Raw genomic sequence first — 26966 nt, 5'->3', positions numbered from 1 at the left:
AAGGTGGCAGCTCCAGGCCCACGTGCCCTTGCCCTGTACACCCCCACCCCAACTGCTTGAACCCCAGCATGCAGTGAGACAGGAGCGGGGTGTCCCCTCCCTGTCTCCATCCAGCCACCCCCCAGTATTCTGCTGAGGCTCCCAGGCCACCTGAGCTGGAGGTAGGGACCCACAAAAAGGAAGTAGGGGTCTGGCGTGGAATAAGCTCTCATGATCTGCCAGTGTGGGGTAGAGAAGATGCCTGCTGAGCCCCACTGATCCCTTGTTCTTGTGGTTTTCAGGGTCCCAGAGGACCAAAAGGAGACCCAGGAGAACCTGGGCCAGTTGGACTCAAAGGGGAAGCGGGCGAGATGGGCTTGTCTGGCCTCCCGGTACGTGTCTGGGCTGGGCCACACTATGTGGCCCATGTGGCAGTCCCAAGGTGAATGTGCACCCACCATGGGCAGCTGCTGGGGTCCATGAGGAAGCAGGGAGGCACATAGAAGGGCCGGACGTGCCCAAGCACAGGCCCTGTGGCCTCAGCACCCAGCCTGGAGCCACTCTGAGCTCCTAGCCCAGCTGCCCTGACTCGCTCTGAGCTTCCAGTCCTCATCTGTAAAAGGACTTTCCCCTACCTCAAGAGGCCTCCCTAAAGATGTAATGGAGGGCGCAGCCTGGCAAGTGTGAGTTGGCAGGGTGGTTATACTATGTGCTCTGCCCTAAACTGCCCAGGTTTGCATCTAGCCCATCCTGAGTCTGGACTCCTTGGCGGGGTTGCCTCACCTCTAGGAGGGGATGATACCTTTCCACCCACAGGAGGGAACGTATGGACAGGGCTGAGCGTGGTGGCTAGCACTCAGGAGATACCCACCGTTGTCATCATAGTCATTTTTATTGCTGCTCATGTGGCCAGACTGGAAGAGCTACCAGGTGTCCTGCAGCTACTGGGATTCGCCCCCTGCACCACAGGAAAGCAGTGTATATTGACCCACTGTGCTCACCACTGGAGCGTGTTACACTGGTTTAAGGCCAATTTTTTTCAGCTGTCAAGTCCAGTTTATCACTGCTGCATGGAAGTTGTATGGGGAAGAGAAGGGAAGTGGCTGAGAGCCATGGGTATGACTTTGGTACTGGACAGAAAGCGCTCATGGACCTTCTTGTCCTGCAGGGTGCCGATGGCCCCAAAGGGGAGAAGGGAGAGTCAGCATCTGACAGCCTACAGGAGAGCCTGGTAAGGGGGTCAGGGCTTCCCCCAAGCACCCAGCCCAGCCTGAGTGAGGGCTCAAGCCTTGGGACACCTAGGGCTTGGCACCTGTAGTTCAGTGGTTAGGGCACCGGCCACATACACTGAGGCAGGCAGGTTCACACCCGGCCTGGGCCAGCAAAAACAACAATGACAACTGCAACAAAAAAAAAATAGCCTGGCATTGTGGCGGACACCTGTAGCCCCAGCTACTTGGATGCTGAGGCAAGAGAATCACTTAAGCCCAAGAGTTTGAGGTTGCTGTGAGCTGTGACGCCATTGCACCCTACCATGGGCAACATAGTGAGACTCTGTCTTCAAAAAAAAAGAGAGAGAGAGAAAGGCCACCTGGCCTTTCCCCCAAAGCCCAGAGCGGTGGGGGAAAGAAACAAGGGAGCTTCAGACTGTGTGCCTGCCTGGGGCAGGAAGGACCTAGAGCCCAGTACCCTAAGAGTGCTCAGCCAGTGTGTGATGGGCATGAGAGTGTGGGTGGATGAGGGATGATGGGACAGTGGGTGACTAACCCATCTCTGAACTTTCCTAGGCCCAGATCATAGTGGAGCCAGGGCCCCCTGGCCCTCCTGGGCCCCCAGGCCCCATGGTAAGTATGGGGTGGCTTGAAGCAGCCAGGATACCAAGAGGGTGGGGGACCCAGGTCCCAGAGCCACGATCCAGGGGAGGACAAGTGTCCTCATGGGGGTAGCCCGGCATGTCCAGCAAAAAGGCCAGAGCCAAGGCGGTGCCTGTGGCTCAAAGGAATAGGGCGCCGGCCCCATATGCCAGAGGTGGCAGGTTCAAACCCAGCCCCAGCCAAAAACTGTAAAAAAGGCCAGAGCCCAGATCATGGCTACAGGGGCCAGAGAATGGCCCGAATCTTTTGTAGCCACTATAATCATGCCCTGACCTTGAGGTCTGAACCCAGCTGGACACTTTCTGATCTGTTCTCTCCTTTCTCCTCCAGGGCCTTCAGGGAGTTCAGGGTCCCAAGGTGAGTGGGTATAAACCCCCTACTCACCTCAGACTCACAGCCTGGGGAGCATCAAAAGCCTTTCTGATCGGCCAATTGAGGGACCAATGCCCAGCCTGAGCCCCAGCCCTGGGTCTTCCCAGTGCCTGAACATCCCAAATCTCAGGAGTGTAACCTCCCTGATGTCCTCAGGCCTGATGCTGCCCCCACCGCCACATGGGGCTCTTTTACTTTGCCCTTCGCCTCAGACCCAGTCTGTCCCTCTCCTCCTCTGGTCCATCGCCCACTGTTTCTACCTCCTCACCTTTTCCACCTTTCTCTGCCTCTCCCCCCACATCCCCCACGCACATCTGTCTCCCAACTGCCCACAGCCTAAACATGAAGTCTCATCTTAGAGTTGGTGTTCATTACATAATGTCCTGTTCTCTGCCCTTAAATTAAAACTGCAAGTGTGGCCTGCCTGTGCCCCCTGCCCCAAGGAGGCAGCCACAGAAAGGGAGGCCATCTGGCCTTGCACCTTGGTGCACCGGGCCTCACCCTAAGGAGGAGCATATTTCTGCTTCCCCAGCTTACAGGCAGGATGGGGAACTCTGAGTCAGGGGATCCCAGGCCTGAGTGGGCTCTGGCATGTGCCCCAAGCAGGGGCACTGCTTCTGCTTCTGTTTTCTCCCAAGGCCTCCCCAGTATTTAGAAGAGGCAGGTGTTGTCAGGAACAGGTCTGAGGTTAGAGCTCAGAACCTGATTGGTACTCAACCCTGCCACCTCCCTTCTCAGTTGTGTAGGGACCCCATCCCTGTCCCTCTCTGCACTTCCTTTCTTCATCTGTGCAATGGGGTGACCACAACCACCTTCCATGATTACTGAAGGAGCCAGAGTTGGGCAGGTGAAACGTGCATGCCCAGACTTCATTCTGATTGTCCTCTCCATGGACGGAGCTGGGCCCAGGCCGTGGGAGCCAGAATCTCTCCCTCTGCCGTGCACACCAGCTCCCATGCAGGCCCTAAACCTGTCCTGCTGTCTGTCCAACCCTTTCCCCCTAATTATACCCTTTGCTTCCAGGGCTCAGATGGAGCAAAAGGAGAGAAGGGCACATCGGGTGAGAGAGGCCCCAGCGGCCTGCCTGTGAGTGTCACCACCTTATTTGCCCCTAGAGGTTTACTCCTATAACTGGCTTGCCTTTTGACCCAGTCCTTTTGTGTCCAGGGGCCTGTTGGCCCACCGGGCCTTATTGGGCTGCCAGGAACCAAAGGAGAGAAGGTAACCACCTTGCTCGAACCCCCTCCCCAACTATGGCCACATGTCCACAGTGTCGCTCGGGTCTGGGTGCTCAACCCTGTACCTCAGGGGTCGCTGCACCTCACAGGGCCAGAGTTCAGGCTCTGTGGATGCAATGTCTGCTCTGTCCTCTGTGCCTGCATGGTTGGTGGGTCTCCCTACCCCGTGTCTTTGGCCATCCCACAGGGTTGAACTTCCCAGCAGCTCTGCTCCCAGTATCCCCTCCCCCCCAGTACCTCTCACCCCTCTGTGTCTCTCCTCAGGGCAGACCTGGGGAGCCAGGACTAGATGTAAGTGTCTCAACTTTTCGTGCTCTGGTACCTCCTGTGTGTATCTCTTATACATAACCTTATCTGGCTAGCTCAAGCATGACCCACCTTCCAGGGCTGGGACTGGAACTTTCCTCATTCCCATTGTGTTTGCAGTGCCAAGTGCAGTGCACAGCCCACAGTGGGTGCTTTAGGGAAGGATGAATGGATTATTTTTTTTTGTTGTTGCAGTTTGGCCGGGGCTGGGTTTGAACCCGCCACCCTCAGCATATGGGGCCGGCGCCCTACTCACTGAGCCACAGGCGCCGCCCGGATGAATGGATTATTGATGGATGGAGGATTGATGGATGGATAAATGGATAATGAATGGTGGAGGGATGGATAATGGATAGAAGGAAGGAAGGATGGATGGATGGATGAATGGATGATGCTTTGTAGCAAGGCATTGGGGATTTCAGTCAGGAGCCTATTGCAATATCATGGTGACACATGATAAGGCTAGAACAGTATAATGAGAAGGAAAGAAAGGGAAGTGTTAGCCCAACGTTGACTGTATCAAGTCTCTTTTGATAACATAGGTAGAAAACATATTAAACTGGCCTAAATTTACCTATAGAACTGAAAAGTACAGAGGTTCAACACTTGGATCTTTTGTCTGTGCTTTCCTTGGTGGGAATCATTCCCAAACTCCAAGGTGAAGCCAACAGCTCCAAACCTGCATCCTCCTAGACCCAAACCCAAAAGAAAGAATATTTGCCTCACTCAAGCATTCTAGAGAAAGTCTCATGGAGTCTCATTGGCCCCATAGAGGTCAACTCTAAACCATCACTTGGCCACAGGAATGCAAGACCTGACCACATGCTCAGCCCTGGAGGTGGAGCCAATGGCTTATGAGAAGGGAGGTGGATCCCAGGAAAATCAGTAGCTATTTCGAGGGACACAGCAACAGATGCAGGGCTGCAAGGACTCTTGACTTTAAAAAGAGAATGTTGCCTTCAAGAGCAACTGTGGACAAGGAAAAGGAAGAGGCTGGGTTTCTGACATGGAAGGCTGTGTTCATTCCATTACTGAGACGGGGCAGGAGAAGACAAGCCTGAATCCAGTTCAGGATGCATTTGGGAGTTGAGCTAAAGAGACCCATGTTTCCATGAATATGGCCACAGCTGCCTGCTAGGAAGCTAGCAGCTCAGAGCGCTGTCACAAAGTCATTCCCACCTGCTCTGCCTGGCAAACCCTAGGACCCTCCTCAGCTCCACTGGGCCCTCCTCTGATCAGAAGCAAGCTTCCTTTTAACCTCCAGCCCTGAATAAAACAGCCCTTCCCTCCACCACCCTGCCACCTTTGTTTCATGCCACTGTCACGATGATGAGCACTGACTACCATCAGCACTCTTGCCTGCCCTGTTGACATGAGGGAGTGAACATGTCAACCCTTTCTCTGTTCCCAGTGTCCAGCCTAGTTCCTAGTGGATGCTGGACAGATGGTTGGATGAATGGACAGATAGATAAGTGACAAGAAATTGAGCCAAGGGCACAGAATAGAGGGCACTATTTTTCATTCTGTCAAAGATGGTGACATAACTCACTTCCATGGGTTTCTGGGGTCTGTGGGCCCAGCCAAGCCTAGGCCAGTGCTGCGGGATCTGACTGTGATGGGCTAGCAGCTCTGCCTGAGGGCTCCCATCCAGACACTGACAGTGTCCATTCCCTTCTACTTTGAACAGAATGGAGCCTGGTGTCGTAACTGTATGCTCTTCTCTGTATCAGCACATGTGTCACCTAGCAATAGGGGCCAGACCAACTTATTTCACAAAAATGCATGGAGGGAGGAGGTGGGATAGATGGAAGAGCAGCAGGGATGAGCAGGTGCAAATCTCTAACCTCATGTTCAGCCTTAACCTTGAATCATTTTGTCAGGGTTTCCCTGGACCCCGAGGTGAAAAAGGTGACCGGAGCGAACGTGGAGAGAAGGTAAGGCCAGGAGGACAGGGGCCAGAGGTTGGGAGATAGGAGGAGGGAGGCAGGGAGAGGGGACAGAAGGTGGGGGGAGGACAGGAGGAGGAAGCAGGTGGAGAGAAGCGAGTTGCCCAGGGAGGAGGTGGGGGGAGGCTTGCACTGAAGCATCAGGGCCAGGTGGCTTGCACGGGTGTTGAAATGTTGGAGGGGTTATACCACCATCTCTCCTCTTAATGCAGGGAGAACGAGGCGTCCCCGGCCGTAAAGGAGTGAAGGGCCAGAAGGGCGAGCCGGGACCTCCAGGCCTGGACCAGCCGTGTCCTGTGGTATGTGTTGGAGCTGGATGGCGGCCCCACCCCATGTCTTTTCAGCCCCTGGCCAGGGTCAGGCCAACATCTTCCCAGTCCTCAGAGCTCAGCTGCAATTCTCAGGCACCACCGGCCCTGCACCAGCACACCCACACTGCCAGGGCCACTGCTGCTGCTACTGCTGCTGCCACCACCATCCCTGCTCCTCTGGCTCTGGACCTGACTGCCCACCATAGGCATGGTTCAGGGCCCCAGCCCCTCTGTAGAGCAGGAGGCCTGGCCAGGGGCAGAGTCACTGCCTCTTATTATTTGGTCATTACTCAGCCCCAGGGCAGGTCTGGCTTGAGTGGAGACCCTTCCTTAGACTTCTTGGGTGGGGCATGGAGAGGGGCTAGACCAGACTGGGAGCTGGCTTTCCTTGGAATTGTAATATCAGGGGCACCCAAGAGGGTGCTAGGCCCTAGGGAGGGAAGTCCAGTTGGCATAGGCAGGCTGCTGGGTTCAGGGACAGTGAGTGCCTGCCCTGTCATCCTTGTTTCCCAGGTCCATAGTCTGGGTCCAACCCCCTCTGGGCTCGAGGCCAGGCAGGGCTAGAACTCAGCTTCCCCACCGTGGAGGGGTGGGACCCACTGACCTCTCTGGATGTTTCCCTTCTCTCCCTTCCCACTTCCCAAAAGAGCCTTTCTCTTGGCTGGGGAAGTCCCAGGCCCTTCCCCATACCCCACATCTGCTCTGGGCCCCTTCCTGCTGCCCTCTCCTGGGAGCCCTCTGTAGCCCATCAAAACCAGAGCCTGGAGCAACCAAACTTCACCTTCTTTTTCTAGAAGTCAGGGAGGGTTTACACGTCATGTTCTCCCAGTGGAGCTGAGAGAAGAAAAAAGCAAAACTTCTGGGTTTTCATACTAAAAGTAGCCAGATGTCCATACTCAGCCACCTTGGCTGGGGGCCCAGGGGGAGGGGGACTCCAGCTGCAGCATGAGCAAACTGCCCTCATCCTCTGGAGGGTCAGGGCCAGGGACCCTGCCCAATTGCTCCCAATGAGTCATATTAGCCCACTGTTCCTCAGTTTCCTCATCCATGCAGTGGCATGGGAACCCCTCCCTCAGGAGGTTTTAAACAGTAAATGAGAAAAAAAAACATGGAGAGCAGCGTGGGCAGCACATAGAAAGCGCTGGGGCAGCAGGGCAGGTTAGCCCAGCCCCACAGCTAGGACCTGGGCCAGGACCTCCCTCCAAGTCAGTAAACCTTTGTCTCCTTTGAAACAGGAGAATCCTACATGCAGGGGCCAGCGAGGGCCTCCAGGCTGGCGCAGCCCGGCAAGGGGCACTGGGCCCTGCCCTGCGGTAGGCTGTCTGGCCTGCTGTGTGCTGTGTGCTGTGTGCTGTGTGCTGTGAGGCCTTCTGGGTGGCCAGGGCCTCTGCTCTGCCCCTGCCCTCCCTGTCTTCAGCCTTCCTCCCCATTCTGCCCTCCTCCATCCCGTCCCTTTGGTCCCCAGCCTGTGCCCCAGCATACATATGGGAATGTTCCAGGAAGTATGCTGAGGCCCGTGTCTGTGTCTGTGCTTTGGAACGGCATGAAGTGTTTCCTGCCCCAGGTCTCTCAAGGCCCCAGGCTGATGGGCTAGTCTTTGTCCCTCTCTAGTTTCCCCACCCTCCAGGTTGCCTGCAGAAGCCTGCCCCTGCTTATGCTCCATTGCTGAGTGGGCATGGGCAATGCTGCGAGACAGCCCCATCCCCCTGCTCATTTCTACTCTGATAACCATAGCCTGCCCTGTCCTCTGCTCAGATCCCTTCCCAGGGGCAGGGCAGGCAGTGCGGGATACACCTCTTGGAGGCATTACTGCCCAAAGCCTGAAAGCTCTCGGGGTGAGGGGTCCAAGCCACTGGCACTGCTGCCAGGAAAAGGCCACATAGCCAGGGCCCCCTCCTGGCTAGTAAGTGTCTGACATAACACCTATTCTTCCCTAGTGCCCTCTGTTTCTGCACCCTGCACAGGGGGCCCAACAAAGCACACAGGGGGATGCGCTCGGGACAGAATCAGTGAGAGGCCATCATTACCAGTGGCTCTGCTGCCTGGGTGGACAGATGTGGCATTCCCTGGACTGCATCTCCCCATAGACCAGAGGGGTATGTGGCATGTAGGGAGCTGGCCAGACCCCAGTCCCTGCCACTGAAACCTTTTTCTTTCCAGGGTCCCGATGGGCTGCCGGTGCCTGGCTGCTGGCATAAGGTACCTTGAAGGGAAGAGTCTCTCAGTCAGGCTCAGGGGAGTGGAGGGAACACAGGGGTGGAAGGGCTCACTCAGAGTTCTGGGTATCTACAGCAGCCTCTTGCATTCTTCTTTTTTTATTTTTTATTTTATTTATTTATTTATTTATTGTGAGACAGAATCTTACTTTGTCACCCTGATAGAATGCCGTGGGGTCATAGCTCAAAGCAACCTCATACTCTTGGGCTCAAGCCATTCTCTTGCCTCAGCCTCCCGTGTAGCTGGGACTATAGGCGCCTGCTCTAATGCCTGGCTATTTTTAGAGACGGAGTCTTCCTCTTACTCAGGCTGGTCTCGAACCTGTGAGCTCAGGCAATGCATCTGCCTTAGCCTCCCAGAGTGCTAGATCACAGGTGTGAGCCACTGTGCCCTGCCCCTTCTTTTTTTTAGACAGAGTCTCACTTTGTTTTTGCCCCGGCTAGAGTATTAGCCTAGCTCACAGCAATCTCAAACTCCTGGGTTCAAGTGATCCTCCTGCCTCAGCCTCCCAAGCAGCTGGGACCACAGGTGCCCGTCACATGACCCAGTTAATTTTTCTATTTCTAGCAGAGACAGAGTCTGACTCTTGCTCAGGCTGGTCTCAAACTCCTGAGCTAAGGTGATCCTCCTGCCTCAGCCTCAAGAGTGCTAGGATCACAAGCATGAGCTACCACATCTGGCCAGGTTTTCCTTTCTTTACCCTGATTTTGACTCTCCTGTTTGGTGGCTGAAGCCTGGGCCTGAGTTCCTGGGTGATTTGTCTGTAACCCACTTGTTGGCCACATGGAACTCAGTTGATGCCTGGCCCAGCTGGTGTAAAGCCATCAGTGCCTCCTGGGATTTTGTCCAAGTGGCCCACCTGAGAGGGAATGGTGATGGAGAAAAGAGGGAAAAGGAGGGGCAGCAGGAGTTCCTGAGGAAATGAGCAGATGGGGACTGCCAGAGCAGAGTGGCCCAGGGGGGAGCGGGGCCTCCGGGCCTCTTGGGCCCCCCATCACCTTCAGTCTCTCCTCCTTTTCCAGTGACCCTCCAGCGCAGCTCACACCTGTACAGATCTGTGTGGACATTTTTAATTTTTATAAAAACAAAACAGTAATATATTGATCTTTTTTCATGGGATGTGCCACCTGTGGCCTTTTAACATTTGAAAGCGTGCCTACCCAGCCCCAGAATCAGCACGTGAAACTGCAGGGAAGTGGACAGGCTGATCTGGGGCAAATGTGCACCTGAGGGGCACCCACCGGACTTGGCTTTCTCAGGAAGGAGACAAGGGCGAAAGCACCCACTCAGGTGAGGCTGGAAAGACCCCGGGTTGGGCCTTCAGACAGCTGATTAGTGGAGGGACTCACAGCTGTGGCGCTGCCCTGCAAGAGCCACTCCTTAAAGCTCCGGAGCCTCTGGGACACACTCCAGCCAAGAAGGTCCAGGGCTTGGACCCAGCTACAACCAGCTGCCCATGCCCTCTGGTCCCCCTGGACTAGACTCCCACCAAGCACTTGCAGCTGGACCCAGGAGACAGTCAGGAGATAGCATCATGGAGGCTCCAGCTCCTGCCACGTTCAGTAGGCCTCAGGAAGCCACCCTGCCATGAGAACACACATCCTCTGGCCAGGAGTAGTGGTCAAGCTCTGTGATTGCTCCAATGTGTACCCAGCTGCAGTGGTCCCCAAGTGTTGGGAACAGAGGGTCCCAGTCTGGATTGGCTGCTAATTCCTGCCTCTGTGTCCACATCACCCTGAGCAGAGACAGGATGGGACCTGGCCTGGCCTGAGCAGGCTGGCCTCCAGCTCAGAGTTTCGGTCTCACTGGCCCCAAGTCTCCCTCCCAGAACCCTGGTCAGCCTGCAAAAATGGTCCTTCTGGGGAGTCCTGCAGAGAAAGTGAACCTCAGGCTGGTTCCCAGCTGGCCTAAGCAGGGGGTTGCGACCAGAGCCACCTATGCTGTGACAAGAGGCTTCTCCACCTCTAGAAAGCATTCCCAGCAACCAGCTCTGTCCAGCTATCTGCCTGCCATTTCTGCATTGATGGATATTGCTGTGTGTAATAAACCACAAATGTGTGTCTGGGTGTGCCTGTCCTTGTGGATTGCCACTGCAGCGTCTCTGCTAAGGTTTTCATTCTGGCCATTGCCGGGTAGGGAGAGAGAAGGAAGCTCTCCCTGCATCAGAGCCATCCCAGAAACCAGAGGAGGTAGTTCAGGATTCGAAGTTAGGAAGATGCAGATTCAAGGACACACAGCAGCTGAATACTCTGGCCAGTCACATCATGTCACTAAGTCCCCGCATGCTCCTTTATGATGATTACCAGACTGTAACAAATCATCCCAAAACTTTTCATCTAAAAACAATGATAATTTCTGTTTATTACAGATGTGGGGGTTAACAGGCTTAAGTTCTCCCATGTATGTTGGTTGATGCTGGCTGTAGCTAGGGCCTCAGATGGCCAGAACACCTACCTGTGGCCTTGTCACATGGCCTGGGCTTCCTCACAGAATGGTGGCTGGATTCTAAGGGTGAATATTCCAGGTGAACCAGGCACAAGCTATGGCACCGGTTATGGCCAAGCCTCAGAAGTCATCTAGTGTCCCTTTCTGCCAGATTAAAAGGGAGAGAGAGGGTGGTGCCTGTGGCTCAATGAGTAAGGTGCCAGCCCCATATACCGAGGGTGGCGGGTTCAAACCCAGCCCCGGCTGAACTGCAACCAAAAAATAGCCGGGCGTTGTGGCGGGCGCCTGTAATCCCAGCTGCTGGGGAGGCTGAGGCAGGAGAATTACGGAAGCCCAAGAGCTAGAGGTTGCTGTGAGTCCTGTGTACATCATGGCACTCTACTGAAGGCGGTAAGGTGAGACTCTGTCTCTACAAAAAAAAAAAGGGGAGAGAGAGAGAGACCCTACCTCTGAATGGGAAAAGTGTCAGCATCATATTTTAAGGAGAAAATGTGGAATAGTAGATCTTGCTGTAGCCATCTTAGAAGATGCAGTGTGCCACCTCATCTGTGAAATGGGATGGCAGTACTTACCCCTCAGACTGTGGTTCAGTGAGAGTCAACTACATGAAATATGTGAAGGATAGCACCCACAAATGCCCACGATTCTGATTTTTCCCTCTCCTCCCGACTCCAAGACGAAGCAAGGGTCACAGTCTTTCAAAGCATTTCCACATCTCCCATCACAGCTGGTCCTTATAACCCTAAGAGATGGCCCTATTTCATAATGACAAAACAAGCACATCCAGGGTGGTGTAGACAAGAAAGGGCTTGTAGTGACGGTGTCACTTGCAGTAACCATGCATTGCACTTACAGTGTCTCCGTCTCCAAGGACTGAGGCCTAAGGAGGGCCACAGTAAGTGTAGTTCCTCGCCCAGACCTCTGTACATGGCCCCTTTGCTAAGCAGAAGAGGCTCAGCCACACACTGGCTAAGGTAGGAGGAAGACATCAAGCCCTTCTTCTGTCTCCCTAAGCAGCTGGCAATAATTGGCAGGCCATGTTGCTTGGCCAGTCATGTGGATCACCAGGGAAGCCAGTAGTAGAAAAAGGAAGAAGAGGGGTGGTGCCTATGGCTCAAAGTAGTAGGGCCCCGGCACCGTATGCCGGAGGTGGTGGGTTCGAACCCAGCCCTGGCCAAAAACTGGAAAAAAGAAAAAGGAAGAGAAACACAGTGGGGCTGTGATGACTGATAGAGATCATTCTGTGTCAATACCTCCTGTAGAGTGTCAGCATAACCTCACAAATCTATGGTCCCTACAGTTTGCAATTCCCTCCTCCCTCCATCCAGGAACCCCACCTAATCCCCACAGGCTGGGGCCTATGTGACAGGTTTCACTATTTCCTTTCTACAAATGGGAAAACTGAGGCTCACAGGGGGTAGTTTCCTGCCCAGGGATACACAGCCAGAATGTAGTGCCGGGCTTGACCCAGTGAACAGACCCTGGATCTTGGATGTTCTCTAATTTGTCTTTCCAAAATGGTTTGGCAGGACATGGAACCTGATAATGGAGCCCTGTGATGCTGAATGACTCTCAGGCAGATCCTCGAGGGGATATAAGCCACATGTCCCCCTTCCTCATCTGAGAGATCCTTGCCCTGCTCCTTTGGGCAAGATGGGTTGTTCTTGACCCAATGCTGCCCCCTATGGCGTCATAACTGGTATCTTTAGGCCTGCAAACATTTCAACTGCAAATTTTTTTTTTTTTTTTTTTTATTGTTGGGGATTCATTGAGGGTACAATAAGCCAGTTACACTGATTGCAATTGTTAGGTAAAGTCCCTCTTGCCAACTGCAAATTTTAAAATTTAAAGGCTGCTGAGTCCTCAAAAGAGCCTGAGATAAGGACAGAGAAACAAACACTCAATGATTTGTTCAAGGTCCACCTGACACACTGGGGAGCACCCTGCCTCACAGCTGAGCCTCAAGGACTAGGGGGGGCCTAGGTCTCCACCCAAAAAGGGCAGCTCAGCCTCAAACTACCTGCTTCAAGAAGAGAGAAATTGCATACCTGTAATCCAGCACTTGGGAAGCCGAGGTGGGTGGATTGCCTGAGCTCACAGATTTGAGACCATCCATAGCCAGAGCGAGACCCCATCTCTAAAAATACCCAGGCACTGTGGCAGGTGCCTATAGTCCCAGCTACTTGGGAGGCTGAGGCAAGAGAATTAAGCCCAAGAGTTTGAGGTTGCTGTGAGCTATGATACTACAGCACTCTACTGAGGGTGACAAAGTAAGACTCTGTCTCAAAAAAAAAAAAAAAAAGAGAGAAATTGGGCCTTCCTGTGTGCCATGACAGCTGAACTAGTCATAGGGATAACTAGCCCCTTTTACAGACGAATCTGAGGTCTGACAAAAGTAGGCTTACCCAGGTTGCTAGAAATGCACAGGACACATTTGGTTGTCACAACTGGGGAACACTCCTGGCATTCAGTAGATGGGGTGAGGGACAAACATCTAATATGCATGACAGTCCTACCCATTAATGAATCAACTCAAAAACAATGCCAGTGCCACCTGCCCCCCAAAACACTGTGTCCTGGGTTCAAATCTTGGCTCAGTCCTCCAACCATCTCCCACCCCCTTGGCCTCCAGTGTTGTCTTAAGGGCTGGGTAGGAGACCATGGATAGAGAAGTCCTTAGCACAGGGCAGAACAACAAGGAGTGGACTTTTCTGAGCAGGAGGGAGATAAGGCCTCCTGGTGTTATACTGCTCCCAGCTTTAGATATTCTTGTCCCAGCCTGTTCTGCATTCAAACTAGATTATATTGCCCCAGACACCCCAGGAGCAAGTGAGATATTAGTGGGACCCACTACATCCTTTTCACCCTCTATCCCAGCAGTTCTCAAGCTGTGGGTCGCGATCCACAGGAACTATATTAAAGGGCTGCGGCATTAGGAAGGTTGAGAACCACTGCTCCATCCCAAGGCAGGAAAAACCCCTGAGCCAACATAAATACTCTAATGTGAGCTGCCTTGAGCTGCAGCTTCGGCTGGAGTCTGGTTTGCAGACTAGGGTGAAGATAGGCCCCATCCAAGACTCAGATTCCCCTATACACACACACACACCCCACCACACACTATGTTACATTAAAGCTGGACCACAGAGCATAGAAGCACCGTGGGTCTCTTCACCAAAGAGAAGCCAACACACTGAGAAGGTAGTAACCACCATCCCATACACAGGATCGGTGTGACATTGATCCTCAGAAAAGAAGGCCACAAGCAATTAAGCAATTAACCTCTCTGTTAATTTGGGAGCAATGTTTTCAACAATCATCTAAAAGGTTCAGTTCAGCTTTACAATTGAAATTCCACTCAATTCAGGAAGATTAAAAAGTTCTGTTGCATGGATGGTCACATCATGTGAATGTATTTTTGCCTCTGAATTGTATATTTAAAAATGGCTAAAACGGTAAATTCTGTCATATGTATTTTACCACAATAAAAAAAATTAAGAAACTCCAAATGTTGTTTAATAAATGCTTAAGCATTTTGCAATTTTACTGAAGAAATCAGCGATGAGGGAAAGCCAAAGAGGCCTGGGAATCAAGGAGGTAGACAGAAAGGGAGAGACAAGTAGGAGCTTCTCTCCCCCCACTCCCACCCCCTTGCCACCAGCAGCTCTAGCATTCATCAGGCCAGAAAGTCCCAGTGTCCCACCCCAGGAGGGGTGTCTCTCTGATACCCCAGCTCCTAGCCCTTTGGAGGGCTTTTCTCCTCACTTCCTGGGCTGAAGCAGTCATCAGTTGGAAGTCCAGTCTCTGCAGCAGACTTGCTCTGTCTGGCAGAAAAGCCCTTTCCTTTTCTGGGCCTCAATGTCCTGGACATGTGCAATAGGAATCAGGAGGCTTCCCAACTCTCTTCCTGCCTAAACACTACGTGATTCCCTTAGCATTGGTATCTCATTTTCACCCTGCCTGGATTCTAGAAGAAACCCTGGTGCCCTGAAGGTCGAGCCTGCGGTAGTCTCCTTAGCCAGCCCCAGCAGGCAAAGCCTGAGCGAGTTCAGAAACGCGCTTCGGTGCCGAGAGCAGCGGCGAGGTTACGTGGGGACCATTCCCTAGAAAAAAAAACAAGAGAGGCCTGGTGGGGTGAGATGCGTCCCGGCACCAAAGCCAGGGCAGCCCATGGCAAGGCGAACACAAACCCTACTCCTGCACGCGACTGCCAGGTTACGCTCTGAAGCTGGCAGACTGCCAGGCTCATTTGCCAAATGAATAAATGAACCAAAGCAAATGGGCCACGTGGGGCGGGGCCCGAAGTGCAAGCGGGCGGCCTAAGTCGCGATCTAAGCCGGGGCGGGGCCTAGGGCGGGGCTTGTGGCCTAACCCGCGCGGCGGTGTCTCTGCGCGGCTAGTCAGTACCCACGGGCGGCGACGGTATGGCAGCGGAACGACGCGGAAAAGCCGACACCCTGGCCCTGCGGCGGCGGCTGCTCAGGTACACGGGTGCGCGGCGCGGGGCGGGGCGCGCACGCACAGCGCACGCGCGTTCGTCGCGGAGCCCTCGGAGCCCCAGCCCCGCCCTGGCTTGGCCAGGCTAGAACTCCGCCGGCGCCCGGAAGCGGGGCGCGTGGCTGGGCAGCCGGGCTCCGCGGCCTGCCCCTCGACGCAGGGTCTTGGCCCCCTGCGTCTCAGGACCCCGCCCGCGCCGCTCTTCTGGCTCTCGCAGGCTCGCTGGGCCGCCTTTGCCTGTGGCAGAAGCACTTTGCCCTGGCACCTGGGAGGGTGGTGGCCAGTCAGCAGGACCTGTGCCTGGCTTGGGAGTTACCGGAAAGGGGCTGAAAGTTCAGAGCAAGATTGGGCGTGGGGTAGTCATTTCAGGGCAGCTTTAGAGAAAGTCTCCACGAGCGGCCCTGGGTGGGCCTGTGAGGCGGCCTCCCCCACCAGAACTCAGGGCGGGCCCCTCGTGGGGACAGCTGGTCAGAAGCCTTTAAGGCTGAGCGTCAGCCACCTAACGTGGGTGCCTTCCGTCCCACCCATCCCAGCAAGCAAATGTGGCCTTACAGAACCCACGCGGGTCTGGGGCAAAGACCTTTTCCCAGGCTCCAAGGGCTTGATGGCAGGTATGCTCAGAAATGAACAAGGCCACAGAGGCATAAAATGACTTAAGAAATGATTTTAAGTTTAAGTAACTTCTTTTTTTTCTATTTTTATTTTTTGTTTTATTTATTTTATTTATTTATTTTAGAGACAGTCTCACTTTGTTGCCTTCGGTATATGGGGTCGGCGCCCTACCCACTGAGCTACAGGCACCGCCCTTCAGCAACTTCTTAAGCTCATCTGTTTCCACATTCACAGCCACCTGGGGAGAAGAGAGACTGGAGGCAGGGAAGCAGCACCTTGCCCTTCAAGCTTTTGTCCTTTCCACAAACTAGGAAGGGGTGGGAGAGGTCTGTAACAGGTAGACTTCTTCCTTCAGGCTTTCAGACATGGCTGTCTCCTCCTTGCCCGTCCCACAGCTCTTCCTGCAGACTCTTTTTCCCTGAGGATCCTGTTAAGATTGTCTGGGGCCACGGGCAGTACATGTACGATGAAGAGGGGGCAGAATACATCGATTGCATCAACAATGTGGCTCACGGTCAGTATCATACTTCAGGCTGGCAGGGTAGGAGAGAAGGCTGAAGCTGTGAACCTGGACCCAGGGTGTTCTTGAGGTTGCAGAGAAGTATAGAGAAGTTCAGTTGAGCTGAGGCGTTATCTGTGTGCACAGGAGGCCTGATATTTGTGATGTAGAAACCTCAAAGCCAGAGGCTGTGCTAATTCAGGCATAAGTCAGAGATCTAGGTCTGTGGAGCCAGTTCCACTTGGGACTGATGATGTGCTCAGAGGGTGGCAAACAGCCCAGCTATGACCAACAACGCAGCATGATGTCAGTGTCATGGCAGGCTTTAACCCCACTGACCCATCTCAGGCACTGGGCAAGGAAACTGAGGTAGGAACTCCGTCATCTGGGTGGAGCTGCGAAAGAAAGGGGGCCGTGACTCAGCAAAGGTTCAAAGCAGGGACTCTAGTCCCAGACTGCTTGGGCTCAGATGCCCAACCACTTAGTGACTTTGTGGTCTTAGACAAGTTGCTTAATTCTCTGTACCTCAGTTTGTTCGTCTGTAAAATAGACATGATAATGTTAGGTACCTACCTCAAGGTGTTTTGGAGAATTGTGTTATTTCATGTACCTAACTTGTTTTGAATGTGCCTGGCACATGGTGAGCTCTGAATCCATGTCACTGACTGTTATGCTTGGCCTCTGGCACTCCGTGTTACCTCTGGCTCCCACTGACTGGTGAAGTCAAACCCATTGATAATCACCTCCCACCCATCTCCATTTGTCAAGCAGAATTCTGGACATGTCATTCTTAATGACATGGGCTTCCTCAGGGGCACCTTTCTAGATCTCCCTTTCCAAACTTGCATCCCCCCACCCACCCATTTTCAGACTCTTCTTTCTACCTCTCTCTCCCTCCCTATCTCCTCTGGCTGGGTTTACAGTTTGGAGTTGGGGGAGGCTTGGTGGGACTGGCTGATCAGAGTCGGCCATGTGATGGAGGTGGCCCTCTTCCAGTTGGGCACTGCCACCCTCTCGTGGTCCAAGCAGCACATGAACAGAACCAGGTGCTCAACACCAACAGCCGATACCTGCATGACAACATCGTGGATTACGCGCAGAGGCTGTCAGAGACCCTGCCAGAGAAGCTCTGTGTGTTTTATTTCCTGAATTCTGGGTAAGTGGACTGCTGCCAGCCCCCAGCAAAAGGGTGAGATGACAGGGAAGAGAGTTATCACTTGGGCCCAGCAGAGTATAGCTGACCAAGTATGGACTTCAGGAAGAGACAGCCCTCACTGCACCAGGCTCCTGCTCTTCCTAGCCGCAGACCTGGTACTTTTCCCAAAAGATTCAGTTTCCTTGTCTTTTAGTAAAGCATGCCATTACCTGCCTTCCAGAATCTTTGTTGAGGCTTAATGAGGTAATATCTGCCTTATAGATACAGTCAGAATCCCTGCTCTCAGGTTGCTCAGTACGGAGCAAAAACATCAAGTGATTCTTCCAAGAAATACAAAATAACAAAAAAGAAAAACAAAACAAAACAAAATTACAAAGAAGGGCTGTTGTCTAGAGGAAGATTACAGGGAATGGTAAGGCCTAAAGATGGGGACTGGGGGGACTGACCTGTTCTGGCAGCATCAGGGAAGCCTTCCCTGAAGAAGTAATGTTAAGAGCTGAAGAGGAGATAACTAGGAGAGGAAGAAGGAAAGGTGCTGCCCACTCCGTCAGACATACTCTTGTCAAGGTTGATCACCACACAGAATAGCCTGTGCGAAGGCCCCGCAGCAGAATGGGGCATGATACTCTGGCACACTTGAACTGAAAAAAGGCCAGTGAGGGAGTGGGGATGTGAGTTGACACTGGGGAAGGAAGCAGGACCTGTCACCCATGGCCTCATTGCCAGGTGAGGAGGCTGTCTTTATCCTAAGAGCATTGGGACACCACTGGAGGGCTTCAATCAGGGAGGTGATACGGGCTGGTAGACAGCAAGAATAGTCACTTAGGTGCCAATTTAGCAGCCAAGTCAAAGGTGATGGTCACATTGGGAGTAGCAGTGGACACAGAAATGGGCAGATGATCATAGCGTATCTGGGAAAGAACATTCCAACAAATCATTATTCTCATTGCCATTTGCATAGTGCTTTGATCAGTTCCCCCAAATCATTCCTAGGAAGTGGAATTTACTGTCTTCATTTTACAGATAAGGAAACAGCAGTTAAAAGGAAGGAACTAACTTGTCCAGGGTCACCCGCCTAGGAAATGGTGGAACCAGAACTGTAACCTCTCTGGGAAGAGTGGGGAGCAGGGTGCGGGAGCCACAGCTTCCTCTGCAGTGGGGAAAGGGCATGCTTGCTGGCTGGCTCCGCCATGTTTATCCTCTGTGGATTCCAGTGACTTCCATGTTATCAAATCCAGGAATCTCTTTGCTGCCTTGTCATACTCTGTCCCTCAGCAAAATTGAAAAAGTCACCACTCTCTGGGAATGCTTTTTGAGAACTCTTGCTCCCAGGGCACCATGTTCTTCTGGTTCTCCCCAACTCTTTCTCAGTCTTCTTTGCAGATTCCGCCGCCTCTGTTCCTTGGGGATGGTCCTGGGTCATTTTTCTTTCTTTTTTTTTTTTTTTTTTTTGAGACAGTCTCACTATGTCGCCCTTGGTAGAGTGCCATGGCGTCACAGCTCACAGCAACCTCAAACTTCTGGGCTTAAGCAATTCTCTTGCCTCAATCTCTCAAGCAGCTGGAACTACAGGTACCCGCCACAACACCCAGCTATTTTTGTTGTTGTTGTTTAGCAGGCTGGGGGCCAGGTGTGAACCTGCCAGCCCTAGTGTATGTGGCCGGCACCCTAACCACTGAGCTACAGGCGCCAAGCCTGGGCCATTTTCTTTCTGAGCCCTCTTTGTAGGTGAGCCCATCCATTCCCTTAGTACTGTTAAGTCACCATGTACTGGTGACTCCCAAATTTATGTCTTAAGCCCACACACTTCCATGTGTTCAAGACTCAAGGTTCTAACTGCCCACGTGACATCTGACAAAAGTCTCTAATTTCACAAGTCCAAAAGACAATCAAGAGATGATGGTCTTCCACTAACACCAGTGTGGGATAATAGCCCTGTTCTCCCTGACATTCCCAGGCACCTACCCCAGAGTTGCCTGAAAAGACCATCCATCCCCACCCCATCCTGCCTCATAAAAGGCATCACCATCTAAATCTCTGCTCAAGGCACAAGCCTCCACTCCATACACACACCATCTAAATCTCTGCTCAAGGCACAAGCCCCCACTCCATACACACACCATCTGAATCTCTGCTCAAGGCACAAGCCCCCACTCCATACACACACCATCTCAATCTCTGCTCAAGGCACAAGCCCCAACTCCATACACACACCATCTGAATCTCTGCTCAAGGCACAAGCCCCCACTCCATACACACACCATCTCAATCTCTGCTCAAGGCACAAGCCCCCACTCCATACACACACCATCTGAATCTCTGCTCAAGGCACAAGCCCCCACTCCATACACACACCATCTCAATCTCTGCTCAAGGCACAAGCCCCCACTCCATACACACACCATCTCAATCTCTGCTCAAGGCACAAGCCCCCACTCCATACACACACCATCTGAATCTCTGCTCAAGGCACAAGCCCCCACTCCATACACACACCATCTCAATCTGCTCAAGGCACAAGGTCTTGCATCAGTCCTGCCTTGTCCATCTCTAGGACATCTCTTAACTCCATCCACCTCTCCCCATCTCCACGGCCACCACTCTCACCTGGGCATTCCCCTCAAGTCTTCTCACTTCCACTTTTATTCCCTTCTACTCCATTGGATACAGCCAGAGGCTGCCTCCTAAAATGGCAGTTGAGCCATGTCCCCTTCCTGATTAACACTCTGCTGTGGCATCACATGGCACTGAGAAGAAAAGCCAGTTTCCTTCCCAGCCCTGTGACTGTGGCCCCTGCATGTCCCCCTTCTTCCTGCCCTGCCCTCCTTGGGCCATGGCCTTGCATGTCTTCTCTTGTTTTCCTGAGCACATTGAGTTCTTTTCCTTCACAGGGCCTTTGTGCATACTGCTTCCTCTGCCCGGAAACTTCTCAGGACTCAGGGCAGGTGCCATCTCCTCATAGAGGTCTTCCCTAACTCCTGCATTGGTCTGCCAGGGCTGCTGTAACAAAATTCTACAGTCTGAGTGACTAAACAACAGAACTTTATTTTTCACAGTTTAGAAGCTAGAAGTCCAAGATCAAGGTGTTGGCAGGTTGGGTTTCTTAAGGCCTCACTCTTTGTCTTACAAACGGCCGCCTTCTTGCTGTGTCTCCACATGGTCTGTCTTTTGCACGCACCCACCCCTGGTGTTTCTGTGTCCAGATCTCCTTCTCTTATAAGAACATGAGTCAGCTTGGATTAAGGCCCACGTTAACGACCTCATTTTAACTTTTATCACTTCTTTAAAGCCCTTATCTTCAAATACAGTCACACACACACAGGCCATTCTGAGGTACTGGAGGTTAGGGCTTCAACATAATGTTTTGGGGAAACATGGTTCAGCCCATAACAACCCCCTGTCTAAAGTAGGCCCCCTCTGGTTCATCTCCCTTAGCACTGTGTATCCATTGTAGTAGTATTGAAACGATCACTCTTCTTTGTTTTTGGTTTTCATGACGCGTATTACAACAAAGTTTTAGGAGGGCCAGAGCCCTCTTCTTTATCTACTGTTTTTGTCCCCAGCTCCTAGCACATAGGAGGTGTTTGATATTTACCAAATGAATAAGTAAGTGGCTGTCTGAATAATGTCTGAGGATCTTCTGCCCTCAGGGTGTCTCTGTGGGAAGCTGCTGAACAACTGTCTGAGCCGTGCCCACCTTCTGGTCGTAGGTCAGAAGCCAATGACTTGGCCCTGAGGCTGGCTCGCTGCTACACAGGACACCAGGACGTGGTAGTGTTAGACCAGTAAGTGCAACTCACAGCCCTGCCACTTCTGGGCCATGGGCTTATGGGGGGGTCAGTGAGTGCTGAGGGGCCAGGGCCACTGGAGGGGAACATGGCAAGTAGGAGACCCCAGAGACACCTCCCTGGAGGCTCTGTTGTCCACCACTGGGAAGGGAGGGCGGCTTCTGGTAGCAGAGAATGCTTCTTAAGGGAGCCAGAGGTCCCACAACCTTTAGATACCCAAAGTGTTCCAACGGTGGTTTCCATGTACTGAGTACATGATGTGCACAAGACACAGGCCCAGACTTGGAGCATCATCACATCTGCAATGCATTATATCCTTGAAGGAGAAATCCCCCCATTTTATAGTGGAGAAAATTGAACCCAAAGAGGTTGAATGATTAGCCTCTGTTCTGCAGCCAGCAAGCAGCTTTGCAGGAAGAGTTGGCCTCCCCCTGTGTCTTCAGAGGTGGGTCAACAGTGGTCAGGGCCAGGCCAGGACATGTGTGCCGCCTGGGCCTGAGCCCACCTTTGCTCCTTCCCAGTGCTTACCATGGTCATCTGAGCTCCCTGATTGACATCAGTCCCTACAAGTTCCGCCACCTGGATGGCCAGAAGGAGTGGGTCCATGTGGTATGCACTTAACAAATCAGCAAAAGGTCGGTGCCCACACCCAAGCCTGGATGACACAGTGCTGTCCCTCCCCACAGGCACCTCTCCCAGACACCTACCGAGGCCCCTACCGGGAGGACCACCCCAACCCAGCTATGGCCTATGCCAATGAGGTGAAACATGTTGTCAGCCGTGCACAGGAGAAGGGCAGGAAGGTAACCACAGCCACACCTGTGCAGTCCAACAAAGAGTGAATGTCACCTCCATTGTTGTTACTTCTGGTGTGCTAGACGCAGATAACCCAAAGGGAAAATGCAGCAAGGCCCTGCCCTCTAGGACTGTAGTATGGGGTCGGGGTAGGAGAGAGTGAAGTGCTGTCTGTGCCCAGGGATGGACTGGTGTGGGTGTGGAGGTGCCACCTGACTGCTCCCAAGGAGTTGGGGAGAAGCAGAGAAAAGGCCTGCCGAGCAGGCGGCCTGCACAGAGTGAGGAGCTGGAGTGTAGGGTCAGGCCAAGGTGGAGATGAGCCTGGAGGCCGGCAGGACCAGAGGCCAGAAGACCCAATGATGTGCTTAAGGCCACAGGAACCACTGCAGGTCTTAAGACCCAAGGGGCTGGGCTGTTCTCTCACTGTGGGCTGTGGGGTGCTGTGTGGACAATGGATTGAACAAGGCATCCTGAGGGTAGGTAACAAGGAGGAGGCTGTTAGGGCCCTAGTGAGACCTCGTGGGGCAGTGTGTTGGAGGGGCAGAGGCAGGAGAGAAGTCACCTATTGTGACAGTAAAGGGAGGCTATTGGTGAGTAGTGGAAGGCTTCACTGAAAGAGTGGCAGAGCCAAACACAGGGTGTGTGGCAAGGAAGGACAGGGGGCAGGGCCAGAGAAGCCCAGCCCATGTATTTCAGAGGTTCTCCAGCCACTTCATAAAAACCTAAAATTTTGGACAGGCGCAGTGGCTCACGCCTATAATCCTAACACTCTGGGAGGCCGAGACAAGTGGATTGCCTCAGCTCACAGGTTCAGGACCAGCCTGAGCCAGAGCGAAACTTCATCTTTTTTTTTTTTTTTTTTTTTTTGTAGAAACAGAGTCTCACTGTACCGCCCTTGGTAGAGTGCCGTGGCGTCACACGGCTCACAGCAACCTCTAACTCTTGGGCTTACGCGATTCTCTTGCCTCAGCTTCCCGAGCAGCTGGGACTACAGGCGCCCGCCACAACGCCCGGCTATTTTTTTGTTGCAGTTTGGCCGGGGCTGGGTTTGAACCCGCCACCCTCGGTATATGGGGCTGGCGCCCTACTCACTGAGCCACAGGCGCCGCCCTGCGAAACCTCATCTTTAAAAATAGCCGACATTGGCTCTGCGCTTGTGGCTCAAGAGGCTAAGGCGCCAGCCACATACTCCTGAGCTGGTGGGTTTGAATCCAGCCCGAGCCCGCCAAGCAACAATGACAGCTGCAACCAAAAAAAAAAATAGCCGGGCGTTGTGGCGGGCAACCGTAGTCCCAGTTACTTGGGAGGCAGAGGCAGGAGAATCACTTGAGCCCAGGCGTTGGAGGTTGCTGTGAGCTGTGATACGACAACACTCTACCCAGGTGATAGCTTGAGCTCTGTCTCAAAAAAAAAAAAAAAATTAGCCAACGTTGTGGTGGGCACCTGTAGTCCCAGCTATGTGCAAGGGTGAGGCAAGGGGATCACTTGAGCCCAAGAGTTTCAGGTTACTGTGAGCTGTGATGCCACCACACTGTACTGAGGACAACAAAGTAAGACTGTCTCAAAAAACAAAACCCTAAAATTTCTCTGGTTGCAACAGAGATAAGGGACCAGTTTCCCATCCTATCAGCCCTTCCCTCACCTCAGCAATGGCCTCTGAAGCAGCTCTAAGGCAGAACACAGTTGGAAAGTCATCTGTAAGCAAAAGGGGTTGATGGAGGGTTTTAAACAGAGCAGAGATTTACCCTGACTGCCTCATGACAGATGGGATGGAAGAAGTATCCAGTTCAAAGGCATCTGCAGGAGGCAAGACAAGCAGGTCTGCCAGGAGGCATGTGTGTCCAGGCAGAGGGGAAAGAGTGGGTTCAGAGAAGTGGGCTATGCTGACCAGTAGGGCACAGGAAGGAGGGATGTGGTGCTGGTCACCAGAAAGGGGACAGGGAAGGCTTATGGCAGAGAAATCAGCAAATTCATTTTGGGGCATGCCAAGTAAACACAAGCAGTCTGGAGGCAACCAGGTGGTAAGACTTGGTTTGAAACCTGAAAGAAAACTGAATCACAAACCCTCAGATGGGACATGGAGCCCAAAGTAGGGACATAGCAATGATGATGGCTTGTCCTGCTTAGACCCATACTGAGCCAGGAGTAGTATGGTGTGCTGAGCTGATGACTTAGCACCTCCATGGTGACGTTCCCAAATCCATCTCGTCCACAGATCGCAGCCTTCTTTGCTGAGTCTCTGCCCAGTGTGGGAGGGCAGATCATCCCCCCTGCTGGCTACTTCTCCCAAGTGGCAGAGTGAGTAGATGGTCTGCCCTAGGGAAGGCAAGGCTGTAGTGGGGTCTCCCAACCTCTTCCAATCCAAATCCCAACTCATTCTGGCCTTCTCGCCAGAATTTTGAGACAAAGCCCTTACAGAAATAATGGCACAGAGAAGGCCAGCCATTTGCCCAAGACTCCCCACTCCCCCCCCCACCTCCACCTTACTGCTAGCAGAGCCAGGATTCAAAGCCCCCAAACCTCCTGACTCCTGGTCTGACCTCCCTCCTCACAGCTCCCTGTCAGCCATCTGTCCTCTGCCACAGGCACATTCACAAGGCCGGAGGAGTCTTTGTCGCGGATGAGAACCAAGTTGGTTTTGGCCGAGTGGGCAAGCACTTCTGGGCCTTCCAGCTGCAGGGGGAAGACTTTGTCCCTGATATTGTTACCATGGGCAAGTCCATTGGCAACGGCCACCCTGTTGCCTGTGTGGCCACAACCCAGCCTGTGGCAAGGGCCTTTGAAGCCACTGGTGTCGAGTACTTCAACACGGTGAGTGAAGGCTACAGGGTAAGGGTTCTAATAGCCTTAGGAGCTCACCTGTCCTCAGTCAGCACTGTGCCCAGCACAAAGACCCAAAATGCCGTCCTTGAAGAAGTTACAGCCAGGTCAGATAAAAAACATATAGCATCGTTACCTGAGCTCAGAAGTCAAGACCAGCCCGAGCAACAGCAAAACCCCATCTCTACTAAAAATAGAAAAATTAGCCAAGCAGCTACTGAGGAGACTGAGGCAAGAGGACTGCTTGAACTCAGGAGTTTGAAGTTGCTGTGAACTATGATGCCACAGCACTCAACCTCAGGGTGGCTGAGTGAGACGATGTCTCAAAAAACAAAAAAATATTAGTGTCGATCCAGCAGGGCACAATGAAACACTCCTGTAATCCTAGCACTCTGGGAGGCTGAGGTGGGTAGATTACCTGAGCTCATGAGTTCAAGACCAGCCTAAGCAAGAGCAAGACCCCATCCCTAAAAATAGCTGGCTGGGCCTTGTGGGGGTGCCTCCAGCTACTTGGGAGGCTGAGGCAAGAGAATCAGTTGAGCCCAGGAGTTGGAAGTTGCTGTGAACTATGATGCCACAGCACTCTACTGAGGGTGACAAAGTGAGACTCCCTCTCAAAAAAAAAAAAAAATTAGTGTCAAACCAAAAGTTGTCACAAAAGACCATATCTTGTAAAATATAAAAGAATACAAGAGTCCTCCTTCCAACAGAAGCTGCCCACTCTGTGCAGACCCCAGAGCTGGGGACCCTTAAGCTGGTTAGGGTGCCTCAGGAGCTTGGGCTGTTTGTGCAGCACATGGTCCAGGAGCACATTACACTATAGTGGTTCTCTGTCTTTGGGGTGCAGGGTTGAGAGCTTTCCCTGAGTGGCGATGACAACAGAATATTCAGGGGCCCTGAGATAGCAGCTGTAGGTGGGTGAGAGACCATGGCAGCCAGCAAGAACCTTAGTGTAGGCAGCAAAGGGGTCTATAGTGATCCTGAAGGCCAGGAGGAACTATAGAAGGGCTGTAATGGTGAAGAGAAGTCTCCTTTGAGAGGATCTCTGGTGCTCAGTGTGGAGAAAGAAATGGAGGTTGGGAAACTGGTTCAGGCAGGAGAGGAGGAGGACATAGGGCTGGAAACTCACTGTCTTCCCAAAAAAGAGCCAGTTTGATTTACAGACTGAAACATGTCAGGATTTGGCAAGATGGATAGAGAAGGTTGTTAAAAGGTGAGAGTAGTGAGACTTTGGCTGGTGCTTTCTGCAAACTGTCACTCTTTGCCCAGGTCACAGAGCCCTAGGCTCACAGATGCATGGTCACCATAGCGTAAGGGATGACTATAGAAAGTGGTGTGTGCAGGGTTCCGTGAGAACACGAGGGACACCCCAGGCAGGAGGGGGATGAAGCAGTGCACAACAAGCAGTGGAGGCTTCATGCAGAGGGGGAGACTAGAGCTGAGCTGAAGGGTTAGCAGGAATTAGCCACATGAAGAGGAAGGAATGTGTTGTGTCAGGTGAGAGACAAATGACCTAGTGGAGTATGATCCTGAACTTGTGTTTTACTTGACCTGCAAGTGTACATAAATTTACTAATCTCTCATCAGCTATCTCTGCATAGAGACAGTTAATCAGTTGATTAACTTTTATGAATATTAAAAACACCCGGGAAGCCATCATTCAAGGTAAAAGTTCAGACCTTGGGCCGGTGTGGTGGCTCATGCCTGTAATCTTAGCACTCTGGGAGGCCAAGGCAGGTGGATTGCTTGAGCTCAGGAGGTCAAGACCAGCCTGAGCAAGAGTGAGACCTCGTCTCTACTAAAAATAGAAAAACTACCTGGGCCTCGTGCCAGGCACCTGTAGTCCCAAGTACTCTAAGAGGTTAAGGACTGAAAATGAGGTATTATTCTGACAACCGGTGTATGTTCACCCCCCAAACAGGCTTCTCCCCATCCGGTTCTTGACACCAAAATAAGAGGTTAAGGACCAAAAATGAGAGATTATTCCAAGACAGGAAGGAAAGGAAACAGAGTCCAGGTTCTGTGTGGGCACCGTGGCCTTTATTTCACTCAGGTGCAAGTGGGCTGAGTCCAAAAAAGTAGTCAACACATGGGTTAAGGCAGGTAGGAATATA

General features: G+C 52.6%; 2 protein-coding genes across 8 annotated transcripts in view; both read left to right on the top strand.

Moving 5' to 3' along the window:
* The window catches only part of COL23A1 (collagen type XXIII alpha 1 chain), a 349419-nt gene extending 337000 nt beyond the window's left edge, over positions 1–12419 (top strand). Inside the window, exons 19-30 of the mRNA XM_053566582.1 lie at positions 282–371; positions 1148–1210; positions 1767–1823; positions 2184–2210; positions 3249–3311; positions 3393–3446; positions 3728–3754; positions 5650–5703; positions 5928–6014; positions 8187–8225; positions 11544–11662; positions 12218–12419. Of these exons, the coding sequence (XP_053422557.1) occupies positions 282–371; positions 1148–1210; positions 1767–1823; positions 2184–2210; positions 3249–3311; positions 3393–3446; positions 3728–3754; positions 5650–5703; positions 5928–6014; positions 8187–8225; positions 11544–11662; positions 12218–12257 (720 nt within the window). The 3' untranslated portion in view covers positions 12258–12419. The remainder of the gene's footprint in view (positions 1–281; positions 372–1147; positions 1211–1766; positions 1824–2183; positions 2211–3248; positions 3312–3392; positions 3447–3727; positions 3755–5649; positions 5704–5927; positions 6015–8186; positions 8226–11543; positions 11663–12217) is intronic.
* Positions 12420–15018: 2599 nt separating this feature from the next.
* The window catches only part of PHYKPL (5-phosphohydroxy-L-lysine phospho-lyase), a 32402-nt gene continuing 20454 nt past the window's right edge, over positions 15019–26966 (top strand). Inside the window, exons 1-8 of one of the 7 annotated variants that reach the window (XM_053565983.1) lie at positions 15019–15168; positions 16190–16308; positions 17323–17449; positions 21100–21234; positions 21759–21846; positions 21924–22040; positions 24248–24330; positions 24618–24843. In XM_053565983.1, coding sequence (XP_053421958.1) covers positions 15110–15168; positions 16190–16308; positions 17323–17449; positions 21100–21234; positions 21759–21846; positions 21924–22040; positions 24248–24330; positions 24618–24843 — 954 coding nt within the window. In that variant the 5' untranslated portion in view covers positions 15019–15109. Of the gene's footprint in view, positions 15169–15715; positions 15794–15918; positions 16309–17289; positions 17450–21099; positions 21235–21758; positions 21847–21923; positions 22041–24247; positions 24331–24617; positions 24844–26966 lie in introns of those variants that run through there. The other 6 variants (XM_053565982.1, XM_053565984.1, XM_053565985.1 and 3 more) reach the window with 6 other exon arrangements.

Source organism: Nycticebus coucang, chromosome 17 (genome assembly GCF_027406575.1).
Source record: "Nycticebus coucang isolate mNycCou1 chromosome 17, mNycCou1.pri, whole genome shotgun sequence".
Lineage (NCBI taxonomy): Eukaryota > Metazoa > Chordata > Mammalia > Primates > Lorisidae > Nycticebus > Nycticebus coucang.
Note: the sequence above shows the minus strand (reverse complement) of the source record. Positions and strands in the feature narration are given on the sequence as shown.